General features: G+C 37.8%; 1 protein-coding gene across 3 annotated transcripts; it reads left to right on the forward strand.

Moving 5' to 3' along the window:
* Positions 1-1,442: 1,442 nt before the first annotated feature.
* Positions 1,443-21,877, forward strand: ETNPPL (ethanolamine-phosphate phospho-lyase). Of its 3 annotated transcripts, XM_077142584.1 has the most exons (14): positions 1,443-1,694; positions 4,389-4,507; positions 4,967-5,126; positions 7,091-7,165; positions 11,220-11,310; positions 12,497-12,613; positions 14,503-14,585; positions 15,179-15,404; positions 16,329-16,483; positions 17,232-17,321; positions 17,523-17,653; positions 19,216-19,283; positions 20,316-20,424; positions 21,618-21,877. In XM_077142584.1, exons 1-14 carry the CDS (start codon positions 1,639-1,641, stop codon positions 21,623-21,625), a joined length of 1,488 nt encoding a protein of 495 aa, XP_076998699.1. In that variant the 5' UTR covers positions 1,443-1,638; the 3' UTR covers positions 21,626-21,877. The 3 variants fall into 3 exon arrangements, with proteins under 3 accessions (XP_076998699.1, XP_076998698.1, XP_076998700.1); XM_077142583.1 differs by lacking the exon at positions 21,618-21,877 and having other exon boundaries at positions 20,316-21,611; XM_077142585.1 differs by lacking the exon at positions 21,618-21,877 and having other exon boundaries at positions 15,179-15,224; positions 20,316-21,611.
* Positions 21,878-22,836: the final 959 nt, after the last annotated feature.

The raw sequence follows: 22,836 nt of genomic DNA on the forward strand, positions 1-22,836 counted from the left end.
TTGAATAAGGTTTTACTGTTCCTGGACCTCACTGTTCTTATCTACACAACAGAATGGGTAAAGGAAAGTTCTTAAAATAATTTATAATTTAATATTATAGCTAATTGAGATTCCCTTGGTCCTCATATTTAACTTCATATTTGATCCGTGTGAAAAGACCATCCTAAAGAAAGCCAAGATGCCTGGGGGAAATCCCGAATTCTCCACTATACAGATGTGTAATCACAGAACTGGCTTAACCTCACTTTCCCCATTTGTTGAATGGAATAATAATTCTCATCTTCCTCTCTCAGTGGTCTTTTTAAAAATTTTTTATTAATAAAACCAATCAACATACAATATGAATATTCTTTTTTTCATCATATAGTTGTATAATTCATCATGATCATTTCTTTGAACATTTGCTTCAATTCAGAAAAAGAAAGAAAAAGAAAACAGAAAAAAATTTCGTACATACCATACTCCTTACCACTCCCTTTCATTGATCACTAGTATTTCAATCTAAGAAATTTATTTTGACATTTGTTCCCCCTATTATTTATTTTTAATCCACATGTGTTACTTATCTGTCCATAAGGTAGATAAAAGAAGCATCAGACACGGGTTTTCAATCACATAGTCACATTGCAAAAGCTATATCATTATACAATCATCTTCAAGAAACATGGTTACTGGAACACAGCTCTACATTTTCAGGCAGTTCCCTCCAGGCTCTCGGTTGTGCCTTAACTAAAAAGGTGATACCTATTTAATGTGTAAGAATAACCTCCAGGGTAACCTTTCGACTGATTCTGTTTGGAATCTCTGTCACTGACACTTTATTTTGTCTCATTTCTCTCTTCCCCCTTTCGGTTGAAGGTTTTCTCAATTCCTTGGTGCTGAGTTCCAGTTCATTCTAGGATTTCTGTCCCACCTTGCCAGGAAGGTCCACACCCCTCTCAGGGGTGTTTTGAGGACTGGATAAAATAAGTCACGTGAATGCACTTTGTAATCTGCATAGTTGGAGAGAAATTAGAAGAGCAGTTACTGTTAAAAGTAAGCTTTTGAAACACTTTATACATTATCACTTTCAACATATTAAAAGCTGTGTCCCTATAATTTATAGTTCATCACACTTGACTTGCTTGTGCTGAGTAAATAAATGATCGATTGTTGTTGAAACATGCTCAGTGTAAGAATGAAGAAACCTGGAAAACAAGTGGAAAGAGGGAATTCAAAGACAGAGCAGGAAGAAAGGCGAAGGCGAAATAAAGTTAGGAAAATGAAAGGCAAGTTTTAGAAATAACAGGGAGGGGGAGGGAAAGTGGGCATCAGCAGAGCACGGGCAGGAGCCAGTGAGACTGGGGGCGGGGGTGGCTGGCGAATGGGTGGCTAGTGCAGTGACATGACAAGCAGTCATCAGGCCGGGGAGGGGAGGAGAAGGAGGGACTTGGCGGAGGGCAAAGGCAGGGCATGACATAAAAGAGAGAATACCCTAGCTGGCTGATGTCACCAGGAATCTCCAGCGGCCGGGGTAAGGAAACCCAAAAGGGAATAACGTGAGGGAAGGTCAGCTGCCGAGTCCGGACTCGGGCTCGCGAGGGAGGCGCACCCACCGGGCAAGGGGGACTCCCCGCAGCGCCCGGCAGACCCACCACCATGTGCGAGCTGTACAGCAAGCAGGAGACCCTGGCGCTGAGGAGGAAGCATATCGGGTAAGAACTCCCCCACGAGCCGCAAAAAGGGAGAAATCAGTGCCGGGAAACAGGTGCTGGAGCGGAACGCGAGCGAGAGACGAGGTTGACCCAGGTTCCGGAGTGCCACATGCCGCGCGCCGCCCTCCTGCTGCGCCTGCGCACGCGCACAGCCGGCCGCCCTCGGCAGACAGGGGCCGCCGGGCCCGCGCAGGAGCCGCGCGCTGGGTGAGCCGCGGCGCTGGGCCGACACACGCACCTCCAGCCCGCGAGCGCTGGGCTCAGCCGAGCGCGCCGCGGCCGCCACCCCGCCGGCTCCACCGCCGGCCCCGAGAGGAGTTGACCCATGAGGGATAATCGCTCTAAAGGGAGAATACTATCTCCAGCCCCAATCCGAAAAACTTTTGAAAACTGCGGTTGCAGAAATATCCTTGGTGATGACTGTGAAAACTAACTCATTCTGACAAATTTTGTTTAAAGTGAACTTTTCCATCCTTTGCATGCTTGGTTAAGGTAAAGGGTTATTCCGGTAGAAAACCTTAGAAACTTCGGAAACTTCATTCGCAGATGCAGCTCACCCACCCTGGGATCCTCAACTATGTCCTCACGTCGTTTTAAAAATGCACGTTCTAAATCGCTTGTGGTGATGAATGCACAGTTGGTGATGACACTGTGAACCGCTAACTGTGCAATTTAGATGATTGTATGGTCTGCGAATGTATAATATATCTCAATCAAATTGCATTTAAAAAAATGCAACGTTCTCCCTAGTCTGCTTTTATTTTGTCCGTGTTTTAAACAACTTGGTAATACCGTGGTGTGGGACTCAACGTGGAGCCAGACCTGAGCTCTCCTGCTGGTTGTGTGTCATGTTATCTGTGTGACCTCTGCCCAATTACCTTAAGTTCCTCTTGGATGAAAGTAGGAATAACATTCCGCTTCATAGGCACGAACACATGAGATTTGTGTTAGTGCATTAGGGTATATGTAAATATGCTTTTAAAAGGGTATATGTAAATATAAATGATTGTGGCCATTAGACAAACCCCTTGTTACTGTGAAATCAACTATCTACAAATTTACATGTAATTAAGTGTAAATTAATTGTATTAATTAATTAATGCAGCTGGACTGATGGAAAAGCGAGAGGATTGGGTGTCACAAGAAAAAGAAGGACCAGTACAGTCTTCTGAGAAATGTGGGCAGTTTCTCAGACAGGCTCCTGTTTTCAGCCCGGGAGGCTCGGGATGGCATGGGAGACCGGATGTTAGTTGAATCTCCCTCAGGCAATGGGATCAAAATGGTTAAATTCCTCTCACCCGCTATCCAGTCACCAGATCTTTTTCTAATCACCTCTACTTTCTGTTGGTTTTAATCCCATGTAGTTAGATCCCGATGAAAACCTGATCATTTCTGACATGAGCAGAACAAATTCTGTAAGAGGGGAAAGGGAGGAGAATTTTACCTTGAAAGCTGAGGGATATGGTGGAACGTACGTTAAGGCAAGACACAATCTGCAGGTTTCAAGCCAAATCCGTAACAAAGGTGTTCTTTGGATTTTAACTTGTTGATATAATTTGGCAGCTGAGTTTGAACCAATTAGAAATTCTCATTAAACATTATTTTCTTCTTAGCTGTTGATGCTTAATACAGGCACCAAAGATTAACACAATTAATATTGGGCAATTTTAAAATTTAAGATTTTTTTAATTTAATTTCTTTATCACAAGAATCAAAATACTTTCTAAACACTAGCATATCAATTTAATGTGTAAATATGGAATTATCGCAGCACTACTCCAATGTATGTGGTATTTTTTGTGCACACCAAATCACTTTTAGTTAAATGTCCATGGAGCCCAAAGTAGATTCATTGTGATGTCTCTTTGCTGCAGATGGTCATCAAAAAAAAAAAAGAAAGAAAGAAAGAAAGAAAAGAAAAAAAATGGGGTAATTTTTTATTATGCTCAAAAGAGTGGATTAGGGGATTGTCTAATAGCCACAATCATTTATATAAAAAGTTCCATCAGAGTGTTTGACTCAAGTTACTTACTTGCATTTCACATGTAGAGGTATTCATTTCTTCATAAATTAAATTACAGACAGAACCTTGGGCTGATAGATGGGGCTATGGCATAAGACAACCTAGTTTCAAATTCTGTTTTGTTCTGTTTTGTTTTTAACTTACTGGCTGTGTAACCTTGAACAGTTATTTTTCTGTGCCTTGGTTTCCGCATCTATAAAAAGATGAGAATGATAATTCCTGTCTGGAATTATTAAGGAAGTATTAAGGAAGACATTTGTAAACTATATAACACAGTTCCTGTAAACTATATAATACAGTTTGGAGTTTTTCTCCAAAAAAAAAGAGAAAAAGGCTGTTGTTGTTTCTGGTAGAAAAAAGCTTCCCAAAGGAAAATTTTATTATTGATTTATTGATTAGAGCTGTCACAGAAGTTAATCTGTGGTGCTGAAGAGAATTGTTAAATCATGGTAAATTTAATATAAGCATAAGAAATTGGAGCAGTGTTAAGATTAAGGTAAAAGGTAACAGGCTGATATGAAATGAAAAAAAAAAATCCAATACATGTCACCAGGTTGTGTTTTCCCTTTCTTTATGTAATCGTAATTTTCCACTGATAGTGACCTTCATTAAGAAGGAAAAATACTGAGCAGTCCTACCAGACCAAAGTGTTTTCCTTTCATTATTTCTAGGCCCTCGTGTAAGGTTTTCTTTGCTGCGGATCCCATCAAAATAGTGCGAGCCCAGAGGCAGTACATGTTTGATGAGAAAGGCGGACGCTACTTGGATTGCATCAACAACGTTGCCCATGGTAAATGTCCTGCCTGTTGTGCTTGGACGGATACAGTTATGGGGTATGGCAGACCTGGGACTGTTCGTATTTGTGCCAGGAATTGCAGTGGCTGCGGTGCCTTTGTTAAGCAGCCAGCTTAACAGGGAAAAGTTGCAGCAAAATGTGGAAGGAAAAGAAACTCCTTCCGTCCTCCTTCCTTCCCAGCCTCCTTTTTTTTCTTTTCCTTCCTCCCTTCCTCCCTTCCTCCCTCCCTCCCTCCCTCCCTTCCTCCCTCCCTCCCTCCCTCCCTGCCTCCCTTTCTTTTACTTTTCTTCCTTCCTCCCTCCCTCCTTCTCTCTCTTTCTCTCTGCCTCTCTCTCCCTCTCTCCGTCCCTTCCTTCTTTCCTTTCTTCCTTCATGTTTGCTTCAGAATTTCTCTCATTTCCCAGGCACGAAGAATTGTAATTTTTTTTTTGACTTTTGTCTGTTAAATTTCAGTGGGACACTGTCACCCTGAAGTGGTCAAAGCTGCCATGAAACAGATGGAGCTGCTAAATACAAACTCTCGATTTCTCCACGACAGCATTGTTGAGTACGCCAAGCGCCTTTCAGCAACCCTGCCAGAGAAACTCTCTGTTTGCTATTTTACAAATTCAGGGTATGTTTTGGGGTTTCCCACCCAGTCCCACTCCCACCAATCTCTTCATCTCCTCTACTGCCATACCTTTCTTCTTGAAACATGATGTCTAAACAGGTGTCCTAAGATCTTTGCCATTTACTATGTGACCACGCAGAGGGACCTGACCTTGGTTTCTCTGCTTTGCTGCATGAGCCTGCTGTGCACAGGACACTGAACCTATGCACCAAGGCTTTTGAGCACAGCCTATGACAGTTGCGCATGCCGCACAACTTTCTATTATCACAGTTTCCTTGGAGAAAGATGGGAAAAATATACCCTTAAGTCTCCCTGAAGGATAGACACTTGGGTAGTAACCATGGTAAAAAGTATTCAAACCTACTATTACTTTTATTTTTTTTCTCTATATTAACATTCTATATCTTTTTCAGTTGTGTTGCTAGTTCTTCTAAACCGATGCAAATGTACTAAGAAACGATGATCATGCATCTATGTGATGATGTTAAGAATTACTGATTGCATATGTAGAATGGTATGATTTCTAAATGTTGGGTTAATTTCTTTTTTCCGTTAATTAATTAAAAAATAATTATGCAAAAAAAAAAGTATTCAAACCTAATGAGTCAAACGATGCTCACCTGTTTGGGCAGTAGAGTGAGTAGTTAAGATTTGATGGGCCACACAGTATTTTCAAAGCATAAATGAGGAATTTTAGCAAAGTAAAGACTTTTTAAACAAGCTATAACTTTTGTAAGATTTTTTAATTTGTTTATTTTCCTGGGCAGTTGAGCATATTTTCCCCAGCACAAATACAATGAAGGAAGGAGGAAATTCAAGTGACTTGAATATGTTCCAACAACTTAGTTCTGTAAATTCAAATTATTATCCGTCCATTCTATGAAATATGATGCAGATGTTAAAAAGTATGTTTTTGAAAACAGTAACATGAACAAGCTTGCAAAACAATGTTAAGCTATATACACAGCAGAAGTTCATATTTTTAAAATTATATATATGTTACAATTAACTATTAGAAATTCAGTAAATGTTTGATTATATGATTCTATGATTCACTCTTCTCTTTTTAGTGAGATGTTTTAAAGCCAAATTTATAACCAAACGATTATTCTCCTTTTTTCTTATAAAAATATGTTAGGATCTAGCTTGTTATAAAGAATTCTTGTCTTCAATAAAGGAAATATCATATTTGACTTTCACTTCTAAAGAATCTTATGCTATCAAAAAAGGTTAGCCCCAAACATCACAGTCCCGTAGAGAAGAAGTAGCAGAGGCTGGAATAGTACAAAAAGCATTGTTTCAAAGTCAGACAGCCTTTGTTGTGAATCCTGGCTCTACCTCTTTCTAGCTGTGACACCTTATTCTGCTCACTTAACCTCTCTGAAACCGCTTCCCCATCCAGTAAAAGTAGATAGTGATATTTGCCTTACAGAATTGTTCTGAGGGAAAATACAAATAAAACTCTCAGCATGATGTCTGGCATATAGTAAATAGTCCAGAACTGTTTATTTTCTTTCTCTTATCTGGTTGTATATTTAGATGCTGTAAATCAGGTAGAAAAAAATTATGGTCTTCATTTCATAGATAAAAATAATTAGTGTTAAACAGTGGATCAGTACAATGTAGTCTGTTAGCCAAGCTCACGGCCTTAGACTCCCTTTCCTCCTGCTGGGATCAGTCTTCTTGTCCCCAAAGTTAGTCACCTACTGACTCAATTGAACTGGGCTGGAGATTGAAATAGCAGCAGATTCTTCATTTTTGTTGGTTTTCTTCGTGCATTTCTTCTTCATTGAAAACATCTGGGGCACTTGTATGAGAAGAGTGAAATGAGATTCTAGTGTGGGGGAGATCGAAGATGATAGATTTTGGGATAGTTTTAACCTTGCAACTTTTGTCATTAAAATTTTGGTGTTTTTAAAAGAGATTGCATTACATTGACCCCTCTCTCTTATCTGTTATCTTATTAGCTCCGAGGCCAATGATTTAGCCTTACGCCTGGCTCGGCAGTACAGAGGCTACCAAGATGTCATCACTCTCGACCAGTAAGTCTTAATGCAAGATTTAGGAAGTCTTAAGTCTTAGGTCTTAAGACTTAAGAAAAGAAAGAAGAGGAAGAAGCTCCTTCAGAGAAAAAGTTGTATTGATCCTTTCCAAACTAATACTATAAGCAGGTGTAGAGGAGGGTGGGTATATGGTATAGGATATTTATTATTGAATAAGGTATCAAGTGCAGTTTAGGCTCAGAGAATCGTAATTCCCTGTAAGCACTGCCGATGGGGGGGCTCTGTTGGGTGGTATGGGGCCTCTCTATATTTCACACGTTGAATACTTGTTAAGCTACTACTACGTGTAAGTGAGTCAACTAATCTTTTTTTCTAAAAAAAAATGCAATTCAGTTCTCAAAAATCAAAAAATCCCATTCACTCTTGTGACTATCCACTATAATGAATTTAGAAGGTAATTTAGAGCAAATGTTCTTAAGAAGAACAAGCGGCTAAGTAAAATTTAGTACTTTCTCGTTTGTTTCTATTCTTAATAGTTACTACTTAATCTTACCTGTCAAACATGAAGTTACAACATTTTATTTATTGTATTCACTATCTGAAGGTTGGCCTGGGACTCAGATCATTTAGGCCAGTGAACGTAGCTTTCCTCCACTTAAAAAAAAATGCTTTAGAACATGAAATCTGACAATTGCCTTCTTTACTAGGGAATTAGATTTTCTTTTCATTTTCTTTTTCTCCACCCTCCCTCCACTCACCACCTGACTAACCTCAGATGCAGAGGACTAAATCAAACATGTGCCTCATTTCTTGGACTTTTTTATGCTCCTCTCATTTTATGTGGGTGTATAAGTTTTCTATTGCTGCTCTAACAGATCACCACAAAATTTCAGTGGCTTATAAAAAATAGAAATGTATCCTTTTACAGTTCTCTATGTCAAAAATCTGAAATGGGTCTCACTGGGTCAAAATCCAGGGGTTACTAGGGCTGAATTCCTTCAGGAGGCTCTAGGGGAGAATCCATTTCCTTGTCTTTTCCAGCTTCTAGATGCCATCTACGTTCCTTGACTTGTGGGCCCCTTCCATCTTCAAATCCAGTAATCACATCACTCTGACCTCTGCTTCCATCATCACATCTCCTTCTCTAACTTTGCCCCCCTGCCCCCATCTCCTTCTTTCAGTTAGAAGGATCCAGTGATTACATTGGCCCCACCCGATCATCCAGGATAATCTCTTCATATCAAGATCCTTAATTGAATCGCATGCCAAGTCCCTTTTGCCATATAAGGGGATTAGGGCGTGGGTGTCTTTGAGAGCCCATTACTCTGCTTACCACAGTTGATTTGTTCTCTTTTATTCCCATTCTTTATAAACTCTGTCCTCACCATTTATAAGCAACTGTTCTAATGTGTTTCGTGTATACTTTTATTTCTGTATTCTTACAAAATGTGTATTCATTTATGTGCCTCTGTTTTAATTTTGCAGAAATTACTATAGTTCTGTTTCTGTTTCTGACTTAGCACTGTCTCTAGAGCTCTATGTCGTTGGGTGTGTATCTTTTCAATTCTTATAACTCAGCACTGTCCAATAGAAATATAGTGCAAGTCACCTAAGTACTTTTGCATTTTCTATAGCCTCACATTTGTAAAAAGAAAAAAAAATAGAAATTAGTTTTAATAATTTTAATGTTTTCTTTAACCACTGTGTCTGAAATATTATCATTTTAACATGTAATCTATAAAAATATTGAGATATTTTACATTTTTGTATATGCACCAAGTCTTCAAAATCCAATGTCTATGTTACACTTACAGCTCATCTCAGTTCAGACCAGCTACATTTCCAGTGCTTAATAGTCACGTGTGGCAAGTGGCTGTCATATTGGACAGTGAAGGGGTACAGCATAATTCAGTTATGTTTGGTGTTTGGAGTGATAGAAGTTATTAATACTTCAAATTTGCCCAATTCTAATTAATGGAGTAATTATCATAAAAATAACATCTATTTCAGTTAATCACTGAAATAGGTCCAAATATTGGACCCTTTCAACATGTAATTAATATGAAACATTTTTTTTGTATGTCTTTGAAATCAAGCATGTATTTTGCCATTGCAGCTCATCTCAATTCAGATTAGCTGCATTTAAAAAGCTCAATAGCCCTAAGTGGCGAATGGCTACTGCAGTGGGCATTGCAGCCTTAACTACTGCATAATGCTCCCCGGTGATTGTCCTCTACTCCTGGTTACCACAAGCAGGATGCTGTGAGCATCCTCGTACATTCTTCTACGTGTCCTCTTTCAGACCTTTCTGAAAATTTCTTGGGGGTAAATACCCAGAAACAGGATTGCTCAGCCATATGGTGTATAAAACCATAGTTAGTTTCACTAAAAACTGCCAGATTGGTCTCTAGAATAATTGCAACAATCTACACAGTGTATAATAGTTCCTATTTTCCCATATCCTCACCAGCATTTGACATTATCGAGATTTCTAAATTTTGCCAATCTGGTAATTATAAAGTATCTCAATGTTGTTTTTAATTTGCATTTTTCTAATTATGAGTTTGAGTACCTCTTCATTTGCTTATTATGCTTTCTTGAATTCTTTTTCTGAGAATTGCCTGTTCCTATTCTCTGCCCGTCTTTCTTTTGTGATTTTTATACTTTTCTTGTTGACTTCTAAATCAGAAGATCTCAACCATGACTGTGATTAAGACTTACCTGGAGAAAAAAATGTTTTAAGTCCCTACTCCAGATCAATGAAAAAGAATCTCTGGGGGTGGGTCCCAGGAAGAAGTATATATTTTTAAGATTTCCAAGTGATCCTAATATACTGCCAGAATTGAGAATCACCATTTTAGGTATTAATCCCTTTCACTTTTAGACATTTCAAATATCTTTTCCCAACTTATTATCTGTCTTTTAACTTTTTGCATGGTATCCTTCAACAGAAATCTTTAATTGTTATAAAATCAAATAGATACAAATAGCCACCCACTTTGTTACTATTTACGTATGGGTGTACCTCTGAGCTCTTCTTCTGTTACAGTGACTTCTTTGTTGTTAATCCAATACCATATTAATTTTATTACTATGGCTTTGTAAGATGCCTGATATCTGGTAGGACAAGTCTCTCCTGTTTGCTTTATCTACCGTAATACATCTTTCATAATTACCTTTCCAGACCTCCCAATTATATCTATGGGCAAGAAACAGAAAAAAGAATATCAAACCACCAGTAATTCAAGTGAGAGAAAAGAATTCCATAGCCACTTGATAACCTCTCATTCTTACTTCTTGAAGTGGCCTCCTGTTCCTTCCCAATTGGTACTGGCCCAGGTGTTTGCAACTGAAAATCCTTTATACATCATTCCAAACAGAAGCACGTGCCCATTGTATAGGATGTTTTTTAATTTACTGGAATATAACTTTCAAATACACTGAAATGATACATACACATGAACTTTTTCATGAAGATATAGAAAATAATTTTTTTAGATTTATGCAGTCTAACTTAGCAGATATAATCCAAGGAAATTTAATTTTTTTCTACTAAAGAGAAATAGTCTCTGAAGCCACACACTTGGTTTTGCATGTGTTTTATTGCTTGTGTAAGGAGAACTGGACAAATTAAATGGCCAATCTTGACATGAAAAAATTAAATCTAGTGTAATCAAATCTGGCACCAATGCTGAGACTTTTCCTGGATGATATTAATACTATTTTTAGGTTTTTATTTTGAAATGTTTTCAAATTTTCAAGACTGTTACAAAAATAATCAAAACCAATACAGAGAATTCCAACACACCCCTCACCCAGATGTCTAGACCCATCACCCCTTAGCATTTACCACTCCTTCCATGTCACTCTAAATGGACATGTTCATCTACCTACCCATGTATCTATCTGCCTGTCTATCTATTACCTATTTTTGTAAACATTTGAGAGTAGGTTATATACATCGTGCTCCTTGATCACTTAATACTTTCATATGCATTTCCTAAAAACAAGTATGTAGTGCAATGCTATTTTTAATATACTAGAAAAGCATCTTTCTTTGAGTAATTTTGGTTACTTTTCTTTTTCTTTTCAGTGCATACCATGGTCACCTATCATCTTTAATTGAAATCAGTCCTTATAAATTTCGAAAGGACAAAGATGTCAAGAAAGAATTTGTGCATGTGGTAAGTATCTTAAGAATCCCAGAATCCGAATGTTAGACTTGAAGACTGCCTAGTGATAATCTAGTCCAACCCTTTCATTAAAATGAAACCTTGTAAAAAAAAACTAAGATCTAAAGCAGTTATGTGATTTGCTAAAGTTAAAGAGCTAACTAATAACAAGATTGGGCTTAAAATCCACTGATGATTATAAACAATAGGCAAATTAGGATGGTGGTAGAGGATGTTAGAGCTATGACTTCAATTAATTTTTCCATCATTGATGCTAACTTACAACTGAGTTGAATGTGTATAACTCTTAAAATTCAATGGCACAATACTACCTAATTGTAATGTAATTATGTTAAAACACTGAATGAAGCTGCATCTGAGCTATAGTTTTTTGTTTGTTTGTGTTTTTTGTTTTTTCTTTTTCCTTTTTTTATATATTTTTTTATTTTTTATTTTTATTATTTTTTAATTTTTTTCTCTATATTATCATTCTATATCTTTTTCTGTTGTTTTGCTAGTTCTTTTCCTAAATCGATGCAAATGTACTAAGAAATGATGATCATATATCTATGTGATGATATTAAGAATTATTGATTACATATGTAGAATGGAATGATTTCTAAATGTCGTGTTAGTTAATTTTTTTTAATTAATAAAAAAATTCAATGGCTTTCACTAAATTATTATATAGATTTATTAAGTGAAATAAAGAAACCATCCATGTTGTTCAAACAGTGGAACTGATTTGGTATGTTTATATTTATTAAGGACCTGAAGACTTTCTTAAGAAAATCATCAAGTACCTTCTCTTATATGTTAGAGATCTAGAAACATGTTAAGGCATGCTTCAGTTTTGTGAGTGATTGCAATTTGGGATTTGATAAATATTGGTTTATTTCCATATAAATAGTTACTACGGCTTCCATTAGTTCACATTTTCAAATTGTGTAATCACACTTGTTGATTTGAATTTGCTTTTTATGGAATGGGGATGTAGTCTGGATCTGGGAGCAAATCCAAGCTCCTGTTCACAATACAAAGACTTCAGTTCTTCACAGAATTCAGAAATGTTATGGAAAAAGAATGGCAAAGGAACCTAGAGTCCCTGGAATCAACATGATCTCCTTTCTAATATGCCCATGTGGGGAAATACTTCTTTTGTCAAATTATGAGAAACAGCATCATTTGATGTTTTCAGGCACCAAATCCAGACACTTACAGAGGAAAATATAGAGAAGACCATGCAGACCCAGCTACTGCTTATGCAGATGAGGTGAAGAAGATTATTGAAGAAGCTCATAAAAGTGGAAGGAAGGTTTGTATTTACAGCTCTGGAAATATTCTAACATCTTTTGTTAAATAAATTGAAATCATAGTGATAAATTAGGCAGGTGGAAAAGGACTAGATCTAAACTTCCTTCTGCTTTTCTCTGGTTACATTTTTTTTATGATACATATTTTTAAAAAACTGCATTATTATATTCATGTTTCTCAAACTTCCTACTTTTATTTATCCCACAAATGCAATCGCTATGTCCATTCCCTCTGGGGTGAAGGATCTGGTTCATAGGGCTGGAGAAGAGGGAATTAAGAAATGTCAGAGCTGAGGGCTAAAGTCCAACAAGTCCAACTGAGAGCAGCAGCAGCAGAGGTTAAACTATAGTGAAGGGAAAAGAAGAGGCAGGGTGGCCCAGAGCCTCAGGGTCTGTGCAGACTTTGAGGGAGGGGCTACATCTGGCTAGGACAAGGCAGAGAATTTTCTTTCAATCCAGACCTGGACTTCCAAGGCAGAACCAGAATCTTCCAGACTAGGAAAAAAAGGTTTCCATTTTCTCACTCTTCACCCTACTCTCTTCAGCTTAATGTAAAGTACTCATCCTATTTTGGGGTTACTTATGTGTAGTTGTAAAATGACTTGACATATACTTTGTCTTTAGATGGCTTGTGGCACAGATGTGGCAATGAAGAGAACCTTAATTGAGATTAGCGATGAAGCCCTCACTTTTTTTCCAATTAATGGAAATATTTTTGCCTTAATGACTGGACAGTCATTTGCACTTCTTAACTGTTTCATCATTTTTCTTTCGAGTCATTTGTTTTTTCATATCTTCCTGTGTAATATTTATGTGCAGAGAAAAAAATGACCTAAGATGCTAACTGTTGTGGGGTGCTCCATACTCTTTTCCTGTTCAAATGTAGCCTGTACCTCTTTACACAAACAGTAAACACTGTTTCCAGGGAGAAATATTCCATTTACAAGATCATATGGACTTTCTGTGGCTAAGAGAAGGTTTGCGTAATTTTTTGAGAACATTAGACTTCAGTAATTATAGGATTGATGCTCTCCCTTAAGCTCCAACACAATAGTGAACAGTGCTTAAAGCAATGAACAAATATAAGAGAGATGCTTCAGAATATTAAAGGTACTTGTGAATTTATGGAATTTTAGACCAACAGTCTCATTTTACAGATAAATAAGCTAACTAAAAATTTACCCAAGGTAATACAGTTACTATGAAATAGTCAGAACTAGAACCATGGTTTTCTTGACTTCACATCTCATCCACTTCCTGCACTTTCTGTTTTTACATCAGCATTTATCTATTTTCTACTTTTGCTTTCTTAGCTCTAGAATACTTCATCTGCAGTTCCTAGTGTGAATTGCTTAATTCTGTTAAGTCTGGTTCAGGGCAAGAACTAGAAAAATAGCATGGTAACCATAGTGGGTGTTTGCAAACCACCCTCCCATTTCATTAGGGCAGATCCCAGTCTCAGAACTAAGGATAGAGTCCAACAAGTCCAACTTTACCAGGCCGTGGAAGCGGGCACCACAGTGATAACTTTGTGACCTGATACCTTTGTAATCTGGGTAATTAACATTTCAGATCAAAGGCTGACCACAATAAATACTTCATCCTATTGAAACCACGCCATTTAAATTAATTTTAGAGAAATGGAAGGTACCCACTCATCTACATTTCTCATGGTAGTTTTCTTTAATACCCTAGCATTTCAGAAACTAATGCTTCAGAGCAGTTGCTTTACAAACAACTGACTTTTCTTTTCTCTTTTTAAGCCAGATGGCCTTTTGTCACAGGTCTATCTCAAACCATTTTTGAAATAACTAGTTTTATAAGAAATCCTCTTTTTTAAGGGGGAGGAAGGAGGATCTAATGAACTTTGACCCCATCTTCTCTTGTATAGATTGCTGCCTTTATTGCTGAATCCATGCAGAGTTGTGGCGGACAAATAATTCCTCCAACAGGCTACTTCCAGAAAGTGGCAAAGTATGTACTTGACTCGGGCATCCTTGGTAAAGCTGAGGGCACTTTGATAGTTTTTTGCTGAAAACTGCCAACGTTTAGCATGCACAATTTTGTAGGGCCATTATTGAAATACTTCCAGACTAACTGCCACTCCATTACTCCTGGACATTCTCCCACATTCCCAAGATCCAGCAAATGAAGGGTTTACATGTCATCCTAGAGAACCTTCAACCCCCACTCCAGCCCTGGACTGGCATCTTCTCTAATTGGCCTTACCAGTTAGCAAATATTTGAAGATTAATCCTGCTAAAAGCTACTTATTGTTCAATTCTTTCTCTTCTCACTTAAAATACTGCAATATCACTTACTTTAAGTAGCACAAGCCCCAGCAATATAGAATATATCTAATATAGAAACTATGATTCTATTGGGAAGTCAGTGACATCTAGTGAGTTGAATACTGACATTTTGAATACTGAAATGTTTTTAACAAGGATTACAGGCTACAGGTTAACAAAAAATGTTTTTTAGGTCTTCAATAATCCGTATCTTTGTGGGAGAGTTTGGGAACTTTCAGTGACCTGAGGGCATAAGATTGACTCTTTCCTTTTCAGATACATCCACAGAGCAGGAGGTGTGTTTATAGCTGATGAAGTTCAGGTAGGCTTTGGCCGAGTCGGGAAACATTTCTGGAGCTTCCAAATCCATGGTGAAGATTTTGTTCCAGACATTGTCACAATGGGAAAACCAATGGGCAATGGCCACCCAATGGCATGTGTGGTGACAACCAAAGAAATTGCAGAAGCTTTCAGCAGCTCTGGGATGGAGTATTTCAATACGGTAGCTCTTCTTCTCTGATTTTGAGACTAAGAGATAAAAATGATGATTCATTTTACACTTTTTGCCAAAGTGATAAAAAATAAAATTCAGAATTGTCAACTCACCACCTCAGGACCTAGCCAAAGTTTGATCAGATTTTATTCTATCTGGCTCAGTTTTCTATGCATGTTTCCTAATGTATCTTTCCCCTTCCTAAAATGTTCTTATTAGTTGTTCTAATGATAGATGGCTTTCCTGCTAACCTCTGGAAGTTATAATATTTTCATTAACAGATGATATCTCCTTCCTGTGTGTTTTGTATTATATCAAAATTGCCAAAACACTTTTAAAGTATTTAGGTGGCTTGGTACTATAAATGCTGTGTGGCTGCCATATAAGGTATTTAGCTTTTGTCTTTGGAAAATTTTACTTCCTTGGTTTTGCCCCCAGAAGTCAGAATCTTTAAGATTGGAAAAATTCTGTAGTTTGTAAAATATGCACAACTGGAGTTGTTATAGCTTAAGGTAAGATTCAAATCTAAGGATATAAATTGCCTGACAGAAATCTCTTTACTTAGCTGTTTTCACTAAGCTCTTGAAGGGCAGAAGCCTATATTGCCCTCACTGAACAACACTCTCAAATCTTTAATTCCCAATGCAAAGTCTGTTTTTGTTCGAATGAACCAGTGAATTCCCTTCATACCAGTTATGCAATATAATTTGGATTATGCAATATAATTATATGGAGAATATAATTTGAAATGAACTTTCACTCAATTCTGAATAAGTGATTATGCCATATTCTAAACCCAAGAAACAAGGGAAAATTTTATTGAAATTATATCCTCACTTGCTTATGTTTGAAACAGATTTCTCATGGATGAAGCAATGCCACTAATTCAACTGTTACACATTTTCTCATTGATCTTTTTTTTTTTCCATATAGTATGGGGGAAATCCAGTATCTTGTGCTGTTGGTCTGGCCGTGCTCGATATAATTGAAAATGAAGACCTTCAAGGAAATGCCACACGAGTAGGGAATTATCTTATTGAGTTATTGAACAAACAGAAGGCTAAACACACTTTGATAGGAGATATCAGGTATGTTTATTATGAAGTCATCATGTAGTGTTTTGTTTTTCCAAATTAAAAACAGATTATATTTTATCTTTATAACCCAAAATAAATGATAGAAAACAGTGAAAGACTAGAAAGAAAAACAATTCTCAATCCATAAATTAACATTTGGATATATCCTTCATTTTTTTAAGTAAAACTGGGATTGTTTAGGCATGCAAAAGATAAAAAATTAAGTAACTCGAAATGATCTATTAAAAATTAGTTAAAATGCTGTCCTGGAAACCTGGACGTTTTCCATAGCTGTGTATAAACACTTGTCATCATTATCATCCTGAGAAACTAAATAGCATGGAAAAAGTTGTTGTTTTTAAACCTTTTTCTTTTATAATTAAGTGGGAGTGAAAAACTGGGTGACAAAAAGCTTCTTCCAAAAATTAGAAGGAGCTGTGAACCCTGGGTTGGTGTCTTAGCTTAGTCAGAATCAATAACAATTGCCCTTAAAGACCATCATGTTTGGCTTCAAGTTCAAATTTAGGGACAGTTGATTAATTATATTTAATTAATTGTATGTTAATATATAATTTATGTATTAATCTATAAACCTATATATATGTATATAATAAAAGTTATATATCTTAATATATAACTATATATCATTAATATATAGTTAATTAATTATATATGTGACTTATATATACATAATTAATTTTTGTGACAATGCAGGGCTTGATAGAGGGTGTGTCAAGTTTTCTTTCTTCACCTTCCACAGAGGTGTTGGCCTTTTTATTGGAATTGACTTAGTGAAGGACCAGCAGAAAAGGACGCCCGCCACAGCCGAAGCTCAACACGTCATCTACAAGTAAATCCACCCCCTGCTCGTTAGATCTCTTGGCGCTAGGATGCCCACCCAATTAAATCTGGTTTTACTTCCTTCCACCTCCCCGAGAAAGGGGAGGTTAAGACCCAGGCCCCTTATACATGTGGGCTCCTTTCATGCGGCCTCAGTTGACATCACTGTTCTGGAATACTCTTCGTTAACATTTGTATGTACTCGATATAGGATGAAAGAAAAGCAAGTGCTTCTCAGTGCTGATGGGCCTCACAGAAATGTGCTTAAAATAAAACCGCCGATGTGCTTCACTGAAGAAGATGCAGAGGCTATGGTGGGCCAACTTGATGAGATTCTATCAGGTGAGTCCACAGACCTTTAGGATGTGCCTTCCTGACCCGATCGCTCAACCTGGTTTGGTAACACACCGCCTGTGTGCATCTTTTACTTATGAAAGAGTGAGGGAGGACAGAAATGAATGTACAACTTTGCATTGAAAACTAGAAAAGAATAGCTGGAAATAACAACTAAATGAACTCAGTTTAATCACAGTTTTCGTTTTGCACTTATACCACTCCAAATCTAAATGTTTACTAAAATATACTGTGGGTTCTTTAAATTATTATCATTTATTTTCATTTCCAATATTTGGGATATATAAAACTGCATGTTGTCATTATACCAAGCACCACAAATGCTGTAGTGTATAGCATTTCAGCCTTTCACTATTAAAATAATTGGAACGTGTTTAGTAAAACTTGCAGGCCACAGGTTAACAAACTTTTGTTATATGCTATATCATTTGACCTTGTGATTATTTCACTTATTAAAATTTAATTTTTGATGACTTTTGTCATTCAAAACTATAGCCTCTTGCAGCAATTTATCTTTTCTTTATGCATATTATGCAATTAGTTAATTGTTCTAGTTTTTCCATCAATATTTCAATGTTATGTGAAACAGGTGAATAGATATGTAATTCTAAAAATTATAATCAATTCCTAATTATCTATGCAAACATATCAAAGGACAGTCGGAAGAATGACAATCATAGAATAAAATTTTTTACACTTAATCTTCCATCACACTTTCCCAGTCCCCACCCCAAACTGAAGAGCACCGAATTAGCAATCAAGAGTTTTAAATTCTGATCCAAATTTCACCATTGATTTGCTCTTAATTGGGGGGGAAAATCACTTAACCTCACTGTTACTTAATTTCCCCACAAAAAAATGGAAATGACAGTAAATCTCAGGAGGACATTTCGAGCATAAAATAAAATTAATTAGCAGTATAAAATCATGTTAAGAACCATAAAGCACTGTTGAACATTAGATCACTGTTGTGGTTGCTATAGTTAGCACTCCTGAGATTCGACTTTCCTGCTCCCTTATCAGCCTTTGGGATTAGGATAAGGGTGAAAAGTCATGAATCAGTATAGCAGAAGAAATAGATAATTAATATTGGGAAACTTGAGGGTCAGCCTAAGTTACTTGTGATATGGTCTCTGTCTGCAGGCGCTGAGAATGCTCATACCCAAAGCTGGCAAGTGTTCCTCTCAATTCTGTGAACTATGATCCCAAGAAGTGCCAGGTGGAAGGGTGCCACCAGGTTGAGGCAAATCTGTCACCTTTACTTAAAAATCAGTACAGAGCTTGAGCATTATTCATTATGGACTCAAAGAAGTTTCTCTAAATGAAGCAGACAAGGCCTAAGGAAAACTCTCTGTAATTAGGCTCAGTGCTACTTGTAAATGTTAATGATGAAATGCTACAATAAAATGTTAATAGCAACAGTCTTAATAGTGACACTTTCATTAACACATTATATTTAGCTCTCTGTTCTTCACTAAGGTACCAAAAAGGGTTTTGACCTTTTAAGCACTTTATATTATTCTGCCTTCATTGTATCTTTCTGGATTTAGTTTTAGAAGCAGCCACGGGAACCAAAGCTGAAAGTGTGGTCTCTGGGAATTATCCATGCAGAACCAAGGTAAGAGTCTATTTTATTCTTAGGGGAGAAGATGAAAACTTTAGGAATTTGGAAAGACCGAAATTAAAAAAAAAGAAGCACAATGACGTTTTTAGAACAAAACTGGCTTATTGTTACAATTTTGAGTGCACAATGAAAATATTTCAAAGAAAATTTTCATACCGTTTGAAAGGAATAAAACCAAGCAACCATTCTTACAGGACCATTCCCTTCTAAGCAACCTCAGTTTGCTCTAAGGGGACACCTCATCCGGCCTCCGATTTCCACACGCAGCTCTTTAAGTCAGCAGAAGCATTAGCTGGGTGACTCCCAGATGCCAGGGTTTGGTTCTGAAGTGACTGAAAGTATAAACTTCGAATGGCAGACCCGGCCCGAGAGCCACCAGGCACGGCTGGCCTAGTTTCTGTATTTGATGTGCTTCCAGCAGGGAGCCTTTCCACTTTCCCCCCACGCTGCCTGGGGTGTGAGAAAGTGCGCCTGAGCCTGGGAAACCAAAAGGCGAGACTTGAGAGGCTCTGTTGCATAATTTGTTGTTTGTTTATGACTAAGATATATAAAGGAACACTGAGTGCCTCGAGTGTGGCTGCTCAGCCAGTGCAGTCAGCAAAGTCCTTTTTGTGATTAAAAACACGATTTGCTAACTGGGCTGTTTCTCTCTCCTAACAACACAAACCAATTACAGAGATCAATTATTATCTGATGTTCAAAAGTTCTCTGTTGAGTCTAGGATAGAATCACTGCTATAAAAACTGACCAAGCATTGCAAAGAAGCTTGCAGAAAAGGGAGTTTGCCTCAGGAAAACTCATTTTGGAGTTAGAAAAGTCAATGCATGTTTTTATGAAATTTTGGCTTGGAGACCCAGATTGAAAAATTGAAGTATTTCAATTGCCTATTGAAGATACTAAAAGGGTTAGGAAGGAAAAACCAGTGTTGTTTCTTTGTTTGTTTCTCGGCTTGTTAAATCAGTCCTGTGGAGGCTCACGGGGTTTAGGGGAGGTTTACCCTCTGGAATTTTGTGTCCTGTGCTGCAGGTACCTAATGAAGCACACTCAGAATTGCTCAGCGATGGCTCCACTGACTCCAAAGAAAATTCCAGCAGAAAGAGAAATGGACTGTGTACAGATAAACATTCGCTGCTCAGTAAGAGGCTCAAGACATGAAAAAATAACAAGATAAATGTCCAGAGTTACTGAGAATGAGTGGGCATGTCTCTTCTGTTAATAGCTCTGCCCCACCCAATAAAGGTGGACTTTTCATTCTGTTTGGGTTGTAAATAAAAAGGTCAATGAGTGATAAAGATAAACCAAATGATAATCAACCATGTCAAGATTATTAGTTCAGCCTCTAGCCTGGTAATTCCTTACTTGAGATTGTTGGACATGCTTAATGTATTCTACTACATCTAAACTTGCAATTCAACAGTAAGTTGGAGTATTACTCCTCATGTTTTAATGCTTGAAATTAGAGAGCAAAGTGCTGTAGATGCCTTAATTTTGGAGACTCGGTTCCTTAAAATTAAATTCTACAACGATTTAATATATGAGTATGTATATAGATTTTAATAAAATAAAAAAATGATATAGACCCAAACATTTTTTATTAGAGAAGCATCTACCCTTCCTTTACAGAGAATATTCAGGGTTAGGGTGCTAAAATCAAAACCATTTGGAAAAATATACATACAACGAACATCAAAAAGTGAATGAATAACTCACACTTCTGGTGGTGAACTAGGTTAATTGTGATCCGAGGAGAATGCAGGAACACTCACATAAAGTGTAGCTGGGATGGCAGCCATAGCCAAGAGTGCTGTGTTCAGTCGGGAGACCTCAGCTCTGTCACCTTGCAGACTGTGTCACCTTGGACAAGTCACTTACCTGTTGGGTAAGAGGTTCATTTTAACCTGGCATCCTTCTCAAGTTTATGATCACCTATACGCATGCCCTCACACATAGGCACACGTTATTAGCCAGAAATTGGCAGAGGGAAGTGAGAAAATCTAAAACATCAAGTGTGTCTTCATTGCACGCTGGAGCCATTAGACAGTCTTTTGGAGGTATTTATGCAGAGGCTAATGTACTGAACTGGGAGAAATTTGATGTTTAGTGTTGACTTTTTCCAATTTCTCTCTATTGCTTTCCCAACAGTTATTAAGCTTTGTGTTTTGTTTTTTTATTTCACAAAGAAGAGATGATAATTCTGCTTTGGCCATCCCATGATAACTGAGAGCAGTGTTAGGAGGAAGGAAATTAATTGTAAAAACTTCCTTTCTGAGTTCAGCATAAGTACAAATGTAAAATTCAAGATCCCCTTATTAAATGTTTTACTTGCAGAAGTATAACTGCAGAACCTGAAGTTGGCTGCTGGGAGCTGTAGAAGAGGAGACAGAGGGAAAAGAAGTCCGAGTTTTGCTCTTACTAAAAAGTCGACACAGTCCAGATGAGCACTCCTGAGAGCATCTCTTGTTATTCGGCTCAGGAAGTGCTTGTCTCTTCTTATTGGAGCCCAGCGTATATGACTAGAAGGGGAAGGAGGAAAAAGAAGATAACTTAGATCTGTGCTATGAGTTTTACAAGTATAAAATAATTAAAATTAAGACTTTATGCTTTGACATTCTCCACTCTTCTCTTTCACTTATACATCAGTTTTATAAATTAGGTTTACATAGAGGGGAGATACAGAAATGTGACCTCTTCCTGAATACAACTGACACTACCTGTGTGTGAAGTTTGAGGTACTTGCCTCATTTCTGTGGTGTCAGAATAGGCTGTCAGTTTGGGTCCCCCCTGGGAAACAAATGCCAAGATAAAGTTAGAAGTACACAGATAGATTCGGGGTAACAGCTGTGAAAGATAAAGCAGCGAGGGACCAAGAATAGTCAGGAAACACCTTCTGACCATGACCCAGACCTGACCCCTGTGAAAGGAGAGGAGATAGAAAGGGAAATTGAGTGGGAACCCCCTGAGACTGAGTTGCAGCTCTAAGAAAGTCTCTGCCGGCATTTTTGGGGTGCTCCAGGGCAAAGCAATGACCAGGCCCTGGCACCCCTACGGACTTCAGTCATCACCTGGGAACTACCAAGGAGAGAAATCCTCAGCTCAATCGCTGCAGTGTGTCTGGAAGATGCTATAACTGGTGGCTGTTAACTGACTGCAATCTCACCATGGGTTGTCTCCTGAAGGGAGAGATGAGCAGCATGCTCCATGGTACCACAGTCCACCCCTTTTGCTGCACAGATCCACCTCCCCATACACTTTGGTGAGCAGCTTCTCAATGATACCCATGAGTCTCCCTTCCTGAGGGGAAGACTTAGCAGAGTGATATTAGTGGGACAATTTACCATTCTGTAACTGCACTCTCAGGGCCACAACTGATACCTATCATCTCCCTCCTCCGTTCTCTAAATTCCACTCACCTTCAGCTGTCACTTCTGCATGTCCTGATAGTGGTGCATCCCCTAAGGAATCAGAGGTCCCCATAATCACGCCACTCTCGACCATGGCTGCTGCATTGGTTCATCCAGTTACAGTTAGGCAGGGGGTACCAAGAGAT

Source organism: Tamandua tetradactyla, chromosome 24 (assembly GCF_023851605.1).
Source record: "Tamandua tetradactyla isolate mTamTet1 chromosome 24, mTamTet1.pri, whole genome shotgun sequence".
Lineage (NCBI taxonomy): Eukaryota > Metazoa > Chordata > Mammalia > Pilosa > Myrmecophagidae > Tamandua > Tamandua tetradactyla.